Genomic DNA, 10,003 nt, shown 5'->3' with positions numbered 1-10,003 from the left:
GTCCTGCCCTCGCGGGCTCCGGGCTGCGGGCGCCGGGCGCCGCCTCGTCCTTCCCCCGCTCACCGCGCCGGGATGTCCGGCGGCCGGAGGAGGGGCAGCGCCCCGTGGCACAGCTTCTCCCGGTTCTTCGCTCCCCGAAACCCTTCCCGGGACAAGGAAGAGGAAGAGGAGGCGAGGCCGGGGACGAGCCAGCCGCCGGCTCCGGGCCGGGGCGCTGCCAGGTGGGAGCCACGGGGGACAGCGGGGGCCTGCGCGGACTCGCGGGGCTGGGGCGCCTGGGGGCCAGGCTGCAGACCGCTCGCCACTTTCTCTTCTCCTTCCTCCATTTCTGAAGTTTCCTCCTCCTCGCCCAGCGCCCGAGCGCCGCATCACTCCCCTTCCCAGGCTGGTTAAATCTGGGGGAGTTGTTGCCGCGCCGCGAGGTGCGCTCCCCCCGGGCCGGCGTCACTCCCACCTCCGCCTGCCGGTACGTGATTTTGTCCCCGTTGCACTCGCGCGTCTGCTCTCCAAGTTCTGAGCGAAAGCAGTCCCCGGCGTCCTGCCGGCGTAATGCGAAACACTTGTGAGCCGAGGGCGGCGGGCGGGCGAGGAGGGCGCGAGCCGAGAGCCGCTGGTGTGCGGGCAGACCCACGCCGAGGTGGCCGAGGCGAAGCCGGGGTCGGCAGCCCCTCCGCTGTGGTTTCCCATATTCCTTAGGTGCCCCTGGGGTGCTCCTTTAAAGAGAGTTCCCAAGACTTCATCAAAACCCCCAAACAAAAAGTTCGCTAGTTCTGTTTCCCATGGACTGGACATTAACGTGATACCGACTTGCTTTCTCTCCCGTCTGCCACTGGAAACATCTGCCCCAAATGCCAGATTCCAGAAACCAGAACTGTAGCTGTCTTGGTTCCCGAAATCGAAGTGTGCCCTTCTCTGTAGTTCCTTTTCTACCTTCCATACAATCTAATGTTTTCGGTGGTGTGCATTAAAATGCCTGTCCTTGAATCTTTTCATTCACCTCAAGGGAGGAATGGAGGTTAAAAGAAATACAACTTGGTGTTTGAAACTTTTGATGGGAAGAGAGGCTTACACTCCTGTGTCCCCCAAATTGCATTGGAAGAATGTGTAACTCATATTTTTGGAAGGATGCGCTCTAGAAAGCCATGCTTACTTCAGGCTAAAGATTCTGGGCTGGGGATACTTCAAAACAAAAAGCAAAACCCAAAACAAGGACAGGATACTGAAAACTGACCGAGTTCCATTCGTATGCAGATTTTGAGATGTGTTTGGTCCTTCCTCAGTCTCCCTGCTTGTGAAACATTTCTGTAATGACCATCTGTTAATAAAATAACATCTTGCCAAGAATGCACCCACTGAAATTGACCGATTAATCTCATGAGAAGTGTCACCTATTACTGCCTTGTCTGTTGAGTTTAGCATTCAATGTTTCACAGTGGTTAAAAATAGTTTTGAAGTCTGACAGGTCTCAAGGAGGATGTCAGAGAGCTGTGTTGGCATGGACAGTGCGCAGTGCCTGCCCACACTGTAACAACAATCTTAGGTAATATGAAAACAGATTTTAAAAGAAGTCACAAATAGACTCAGCACAAGTTGGGAGTCAGTGTTAGAAAGCAGCAAACAGGCCAACTCCAGCTTCATGTCCCAGCTGCCCTGACATCCTTCCTGCCGGCCTACCTTGCATGTTTAGACTTTTGAAGGCGCTTCTCACTTCTAGCCTGATTTCAGGCTGGAGCTGACCACTTTAGCAGCTACTTCCTTGTCCACCTACCACTTCTCTATTGTCATGTCTCCAGATAGGCACAAGCCACTTGGCTTTTTGACAATAAAAATTTTAATTGTGCTTATACTAACATTCATTTTATTCTAATTTTTTTTTTTTTTTTGGAACTTGCCAGATGTTAAGGGGATAGTAGATAATCCTTTGTGTGGGTGTTTCACTGTTTTAAATGAGCTTAAATCTTTCTTTTCAAGGATATAAACAAACAAAGCCTTTGTTGAAAGTTTAATGAAACAAATGGAAACGCTTAGTAGTACTGAATGTCCCAGTAACACAACACCCTGGTGTTAACAAGATTGGAAACAGAATTCCTATCTGTCACTGTGATCTTATTTCAAAATGAAAGGGTATTTTGGTTGGTTCTCTGGTGGCAATAAAAACTTGTAATAAGAGGTCAGTTTACCTTTTGCAGTGGTATTTTAGATGCAAAGGCGTCAACTCAGTCTTAAAACTGTCTGAAGTCCCAGACTCTGCAGCTTGAAAATCACACGAGGTACATGTGTATGTGTGTGTGCTCAAAATCCTGACGAGTGGGAACCAGCAGTTAGCGTAATGGCTATGTCGCTGGACTCCCACGTAGTCGACCGAGGTTCGCGTCCCGGACCTGGTGGCTTAAAACTCACGCCAAGCGCGTGTGCGTGCGTGCCCAAGATCCCGAGAGGAGAATGGAGGAGAAGGGATTGCGGTGTGACCATCCCCTCTGGGGGGTGATTTCTCGCTTTCTGTCTCTGTCTCTCTCTGTCTGTCTGGTGAGCTCATGCGCCCTATAGCAAAAACCTCTCCCCCAAAAAAAAAAAAATCCTGATGAGTAAGGAAAAGGGATTGAAGTGTGACCATCTCCTCTGGGGTGTGATTTCTCACTTTCTCTGTATCTGTATCTCTCTTTGTCTCTCTCGAATGAGCACACATACTCTATGGCAAAATCCTTTAAAAAGAAAGAAAAAACGTCTGTTTTGGTAAGGTAAAGATGACCGTGAAGAAGGATCCTTTCTCTCAGGAAGCTCCAAGAAGACCACTTGGCCAACAATAGTACATTAGTTGTCTAGCTCTGTCCAGTTTACAAAGTACTTTTAATAAAATTATTGAACATGACCTTTGACAACTTGTATTGTCAGTATTCCCATTATACAGTAAAACAAAACAAAAGGATTAAAGAAACTTGCCCAGAATCACACAGCTGTTTTTAGTTGGCAAGCATATATCAAATCTTTCACTGTGACTGCAACTCTGAGGCCCCTTACTTTCACTAACAATTAGTGCCGGCTGGCCCATAATGCAGCAGTTAAGTGCTATTCAGAGGAAGCAGGATCCCACCTGGCCAGCCAGGGTTGGAGTCCTGGTCATGATGGTTTACATGGTGAGTAGGCATGTGTTTCCAGGGTCCAGTCAGGATGAAGAATTGGAGGGGAAGGGATTGTGGTGTGGCCAGGCTCCACTGAGGCGTTCTCTTTTTCTTTCGTGCACTCTCTGCCATAGTAAACAGGAATACAATTTGAAAAATAAATAAAGTGAATGTCAGCATTCTGGTTTTTCAGGGTACTGAAAATGAAAAGCATTTTCTCAGCCTTGTTATACAATTTCCTTTTCTGCACTCCTGTATTGACTTAAATGCATTTTATTATGTAACTTACACATACACAAATACAAAATGGGATGTAAACTCTTTGACAGAATTAAAACACAGACATAACGACATGACCAATAAAGTCAGATTTACATTATCCTGATGACTCTTTTTTGGCTACTTACAGAGTGTTTGCAGTACAAACGGACAGACATAGGGTCTTGGAGGGGTGGCCATGTCTGTGCTGCCTTGCATCATGCCGTATGCTGGTGTTCCAGTATTCCCCTCTGAATGGTAGGGATCCTTTGTGGTGTTCTGTGTATTTGGGGTTCACTTGGTGTGAACACATCATTTACATATTGAGCTTGTGGCTCTTTTATTGTCATTAACCTTCAGCAATTGAAGAAAGCCTATTAGTATCAACATTTTTGTGTACTTAGACAAAGTGTGGGCATTGAAATTGCTTAATAGTACTCATATCTTGGGTGGTTGACCAGATCCAGGAAGTGCTTATATTAATTTATTTTAGATTATATAGAAATGAAAAAAATTGAAATTTTCATAGGAATGTTGAGGTTGCTTGGAGTTCTCCAGACCCCTCTGTGAGAAACACTGCTGCAGTGTTCAGTCCAGTTTGTGGGCACACGAAGAATGGACTCGAAGAATGATAGGGGACACTAGGAAGGGCTTCAGGGTAAAGGTGATTTTTTTTTTTTTTTTTGTCAGAGGGTTTGTGTGCTTGCCAGAGAGAGAAAGTAGCATTCAATGGGGTATGGTGATGCCCCAAACCCTTCTCCATCTCTTCATCCTACTGGGATTTTGGGGATGTGCATTCACACGTGTTTCTGAAGCTGTTGGGGGTCAGGATTTGAATTGCATAGTTGACCAGGTAGAATATGGCTCCCTTAACCATCAGGCCATAGGTTGCCCAGTAAAAGTGATTTATAACTGGCCTTTTGAAGAATTGGTGATGTTTCTGTGAGTAGAGAACTTAGCCAGAAAGAGGGAGAGAAACAGGGAATAGATAGTAGGCTGATCAGAGGCCTGCAGGAGTTTGTGGTCTGTTACGGACTATTTGTATTAGTGGAACAGAGTAAAAGAGACAGTAGGAAAGTTAGATTTGAACTCGGTCATAAAGGTTTATAGGCAGGGTGCTTGAACTTGATTTGATGTTTAGAGAATTTTGCGAAAGCCTGTTGAACAGATACTGCTGAAATATGAAACTGGAGGGATACCTGCCTTCCTAGTTGAGAAAATGATTGCTCAATTTTATTTCTTTGCTTTGTCATGCATGATGGGCCTGTTTAAAATGAACAACATGCAGTGTTAGTAACTCAGAAGGGAGCAAAAAAGGGGGAACAGCATTTGTCAAGGACTGAGTGTGCTTACACCTAGGCTGGGCACTTTTACTTAGAGCACCTCATTTAAACCTCACAGCCTGAAAGCTGTGATCACCATCTGACAATTGAAGAAACTGAGGGAGGGAGAATGCTGAGTGGTGGATGCTCTAATAAGCATTTTGGGTGGAACAACTCTTGGAACCGGACTCTCCTGTCCTTGGTAGGACATTTGGCATCCATAACCCTGCCCACTAATTGCCAGTAGCATCCCTTGGTCTCTGGGATAACACAAAACACTTCTACCCAGGTGAGCAGGAGGAAGAGTGGTAGCCCTCTTGGTAAGGAATGATTATCAGATCATGAGAGAAGGAAGTTTCGTGCATTAAGGATTTAGGTCTTTCTAGCTGACCCCAAAACTCTGGTTCTTTTTTTCTACATCATGCTCTCTACCTTCCTTCTGTAGTGTTCTCCAAAACACATTTAAACATGTAGGTCAGTTGATCGTCCTCACTTTGTTCTGCAGTGGTGACAGTGTGGCCTGTTTCATGTATATCCCTTTGACTGTTAATTCGAGTGACCCCATATAGCATTATTGATGATGGAAAGAAGATAGATGTGATTCCTAGGTCCAAGGCAGGGCTGTGTCTTACATATCTTGATGTTTCCTTTACCTGCTTCAGAGGAGGAGTTAATCTGTGTTTGCTGATTGAAGCATGATAGCAGTAATTAGTAGTTTTCAGTTAAGAGTAGTGAACGCTCTACCTCCAAGTGGGCATTTAACAACATAAGGGATTGTGTTTATTGTTGGTATGGCTGATAGTGTTGAACCAATGGGGCCAGGATGCTGATGCACTGTGGCTTCAGATAGCAGCCCCCCCACCCCCATTTTAGCACAAGTGATTGGTTTCCTAGAAGACAATTTTGGGACCAGCAGTTAGTGTAATGGCTATGTCGCTGGACTCCCACGTAGTCGACCATGGTTCGAGGCCCGTACCCAGTGGCTTAAACTCATGCTGGGCATGTGTGCCCAAGATCCCAAGAGGAGAATGGAAGAGAAGGGGTTGCGGCGTGGCCATTCCCCCTGGGGGGATGATTTCTTGCTTTCTGTCTCTCTGTCTCTCTCTGTCTTTCTGGGAGCGCACGCGCCCTGTAGCAAAAAAACTCTCAAAAAAACAAACAGGGGCCAGCAGTTAGCGTAATGGCTGTGTCGCTGGACTCCCACATAGTCGACCGTGGTTCAAGTCCCGGACCTGGTAGCTTTAACTCACGGCGGACGCATGTGCGTGCGTGCCCAAGATCCCAAGAGGAGAATGAAGGAGAGGGGATTGTGGCGTGGCCATCCCCCCGGGGAATAATTTCTTGCTTTCTGTCTTTCTCTCTGTCTGGAGAGCGCACATGCCCTATAGCAAAACAAAACAAAAAAACTCTCCAAAAAACAAAACAAAACAAAAAACCTACTGTAATCATATGAAGTGAACGTTCACCTCAAGATTAAAAAAAAAAGACAATTTTTCCATGAATCGGTGTGGGGTGGGGTGGGGATAATCTTGGGATGATTTAAATACATTATATGTTTTGTACAGTTTATTTCTATTATTACATTGTAATGCATAATGTACTAAAATAATTACACAACTCACCATAATGTAGCATCAGTGGGATTTTCCTGCAATTGGATGGTCCCACCTGGGGTTTCCTATGAGAATCTAACCCACCACTGATCTGACAGGAGACAATGTGAGTGATAGGGAGCAGCTGTAAATACAGATGAAGCTTCTCTTGCTCACCCACTGTTCACTGCCTGCTGTGCAGCCCAGTTCCTAACAGGCCACAGACCTGTACGGTTCCATGGCCTGGGGCTTGGGGCTCCTTGGTTTAGGAGATATTATTTAAGTGCCAGAGGGCATGTGTACTAGCCAGAGAGAAGAAACATCCTCCAGCGATAAGTGGTGACACTACAGTGATTTTTCTTCCAGGATTTTGAGTATGTATGCACATGTGCCCAAGTTACTAGGACCGGGATTCAAACCATGGTCATCCATGTGGAATCTGGCTTCCTAAATCACTGGGCTATGAAGCTGGCCCAAAGAAATATTCTCATAAAAAATGTTAATAGTTCCTCTGTTGGCCAGCATAAGGGCTGTTGGCCTTCACGTTAAACTAACAGTGTTGACCATGGCATCAATTATGTGAGGAAAGGAAGTTTTACTTGCTGACTTTTCATGGGGATTGGATTTTCATTGATTTGAAAGCACTACTGAAAATAATTGGTAACTAGTTTAGTTAAATAAGAGATAACCTATGCCTTATCAGCAGTTCATATCTACAGTAGTAAAGATGACTAGCAAATTCCAGAAGTCCTCAGGGGTGTGTGTATTTGTCAGAATCTTGAGATCCCGGGTTAAATCAAAGCACAGAATCTACTCCTGACAGTACAGAAGAAACACAGATTGTGTTAGGGTGTCAAAACCCTAATATTTACCAAGTGAGAGTTCTGTCTTTTGAGTTTTATAGGGTATCTACCAAATAGCAATTTGGGGATTCTGTTTCTTACTGTGGGCATTACTTGGAAACTGAGTTTTATACCCTGAATGTATTAGAATTACAAGCATACTGCAAATTTGTGTGCATTAAACTTATGTAATCAGGGTGCCTAACTTTATTGAAACAGCTATAACATTCTTAGGGATTTTAGTCATTACAGGGAAATACACAGGCTCTTCAGAAATTCAGGGAAAATACCTAATTACTGAAAAAACTATGCATGGTTTTCACATTTTTTTTTTTTTACATCAAAATGTAGTTTAATTCTATCTCACAACAGGCTTTTTGAAGTACCATTGTGTGTAAAAAAAGATAATAGCAAATTTTACAAAGTGAGAGAAAAAATATTTCCTCAAGACAAAATATTTTCATACCCTACCTGAAGTATTGATGAAATATACTGAAGCCCAGTTACTGGAAATGTTAAACTATGGAAACAAGAAACTGTAGGTTGATCTAAATTGAAATAATTCAGGCTGTATGCGGAACAGAGAGTCAACATCACGTGAAAGTTAAAGAATAAATGATATTGGGACCAGCAGTTAGCGTAATGTCTATGTCACTGAACTTCCATGTAGTCTACTGTGCTTCAAGTCCCAGACCCGGTGGCTTAAACTCACACTGGGCGCATGTGCATGTGTGCCCAAGATCCTGAGAGGAGAATGGAGGAGAAGGGATTGCGGTGTGGCCATACCCCCTGGGGGTGATTTCTCGCTTTCTGTCTCTGTCTTTCTGGCGAGCGCGTATGCCCTATAGCAAAAACCTCTTAAAAAAAAAAAAGAATAAATTATATTTATTTTGAGTCTGTTCAGTTCATAAATTAGAGGGGCGGCTATGTGTCCAATATGGAGCTAAGCAGCAGGGATATAAAGATGAATGAATAACCAAAATTGCCCTTAAAGGCCCATAACTTAATGGAGGAGTTAAAATGCACAGTTCTCTTCTTAAGATAAACTCATTACTAGCCAGACATATTTTCATTTGTGTGACTTGTGTGTTCAGAACATACTTGCTATATCATGAGTGTCACATGTTGTGTGAGAACTTTAATTGGGCTTTCCAGAACCTTTCATATTAGTAACTTTTCTCCAAGCTTGGTCTGATAGCATCCTTTACCACGCTGGGAACAGTAGGGGTATATGAGAGTAGCTGTACCAGCAAGATGGATGGAACCACTATCCCTCCATTCCTCCTGCTCCTTAGATACTGCAGGCTCTGCAGGTCTGGGATGGAGGCAGAAAAGGTATCTTTTCAGAAATCAACATTCCGAGTGAGTGGCTATTCTTAGGATGGCTTGATGTAGATAGAAAACAAGTGAAAGATTTGCAACTGGAAATAATTCCTTCTTAATGTTTATTTGGCAGTCCTGAATGGTTGCGTAATGGTACAACCCCAGCAGGACTATCCCTCAGTGTCTAACTCCTGGGAGTACCTAATTGGAAGTATCCCAAAGCATTGAAACAACTGTTTGCTTAGCCAAGTGTCTTTGGCTTTTTGTGTTTCTTTTTTGCCTGGAAGATTAATGATGACAAAACTAAATCCCCTTTTATTGAGGTCTTGCTCAGATATGAGTCCTGTGCTTGGGGCTTTAAATACATAAATTCAGTTAATCCTCAGAGCAAACTTATAAGAGTGGTATCTTTACTCCATTATTCAGACGTGTGATTTAAGGCTGCAAGAGGTTCAGAAGTTAGTCAAAGTCTCACAGCATTGGTGGTCAAGTCAGAGTCAAATTCTTCTTCCTGAATTCAAAGCTTACAGCATGATGTGACAGTTTCCTCTCCTTCATTTAGAAAGACCCATAAAAGAAGGCTGGCTTTAGAAAATGATTTTCAATGGAAATGAAAGACAATGGCAATGCAGCTGGATGTCTGCCCAGGAGGAGCTGGTTGGTGCTCTGTACAATAAGGAATTTATAGCCCTGACAGTAGAGAGGGGAGAAAATAAAGTCTATATAAGTTGTAAATTTATATTTAAACCCATAAAAAGGGACAGTCTGCTTCAACTGTGAGTTCCAAATAGAAACTGCAGTTAAGATACTATACTCCCCCATATGATCAAAAACTCCAGTTTATGGGGACATTGAAACTCTCATACACTTCAGATGAGAGTGTACATGGAGCTGCCACTTTAGAGAGAAATTCATTAAATTCTCTCAATATTGTGGCTTTACAGTGCTCAGCAGTTCCCCTCTGGGAGTTCCATCAGGTATAAACAATTTGTAGATAGGCCAAACATTACCTGTACTGTATGAGTTAAGTCATTTAACATCGTTTTGATAGCAAAAGGTGAAAAATAGCTTCTCTTCAATTGTGATAAATCATAGTAAATTCATATGCAATATTTAGTAGTGATCAAAAAGAAAGATTTTTTTATGTACTGATTAGGAAATATGTCTAAGTACCGTGAATTAAAAAGAAAAAGCAAGGTATAAGCCATGGTGTATAATATGCCCTCTTTTTTTCTATTTAAAAAGTTTGGGGGGACCAGCAGTTAGCGTAATGGTTATGCCGCTGGACTCCCATGTAGTCGACCGCGGTTCGAGTCCCGGACCCCATGGCTTAAACTCATGCCTGGTGCATGTGTGCGTGTGCATGCCCAAGATCCCGAGAGGAGAATGGAGGAGAAGGGATTGCGGCGTGGCCATCCCCTCTGGGGGGTGATTTCTCACTTTTTATCTCTCTGTCTCTCTCTCTCTGTCTGGTGAGCACATGTGCCCTATAGCAAAAACCTCTCCAAAAAAAAAAAAAAAGCTTGGGTATGGAAAAAATCTGTTTT

The 10,003-nt window shown here is 43.8% G+C and overlaps 1 protein-coding gene and 1 long non-coding RNA gene across 3 annotated transcripts in view; one reads left to right on the top strand and one right to left on the bottom strand.

Moving 5' to 3' along the window:
• Positions 1-6: 6 nt before the first annotated feature.
• The window catches only part of CRYBG3 (crystallin beta-gamma domain containing 3), a 125,017-nt gene continuing 115,020 nt past the window's right edge, over positions 7-10,003 (top strand). For both annotated transcript variants that reach the window (XM_006171554.3, XM_006171553.3), the window contains exon 1: positions 7-221. In XM_006171554.3, coding sequence (XP_006171616.1) covers positions 73-221 — 149 coding nt within the window. In that variant the 5' untranslated portion in view covers positions 7-72. The remainder of the gene's footprint in view (positions 222-10,003) is intronic.
• LOC114006714 (uncharacterized) overlaps positions 2,791-10,003 on the bottom strand; it is a 49,021-nt gene continuing 41,808 nt past the window's right edge. Inside the window, exon 2 of the long non-coding RNA XR_003548409.1 lies at positions 2,791-3,244. This is a non-coding gene — a long non-coding RNA (uncharacterized LOC114006714). The remainder of the gene's footprint in view (positions 3,245-10,003) is intronic.

Source organism: Tupaia chinensis, unplaced genomic scaffold (genome assembly GCF_000334495.1).
Source record: "Tupaia chinensis unplaced genomic scaffold, TupChi_1.0 Scaffold149851_1, whole genome shotgun sequence".
Classification (NCBI taxonomy): domain Eukaryota; kingdom Metazoa; phylum Chordata; class Mammalia; order Scandentia; family Tupaiidae; genus Tupaia; species Tupaia belangeri.
The sequence above is the reverse complement of the archived record's forward strand: the minus strand, read 5'-3'. Positions and strand labels throughout refer to the sequence as shown.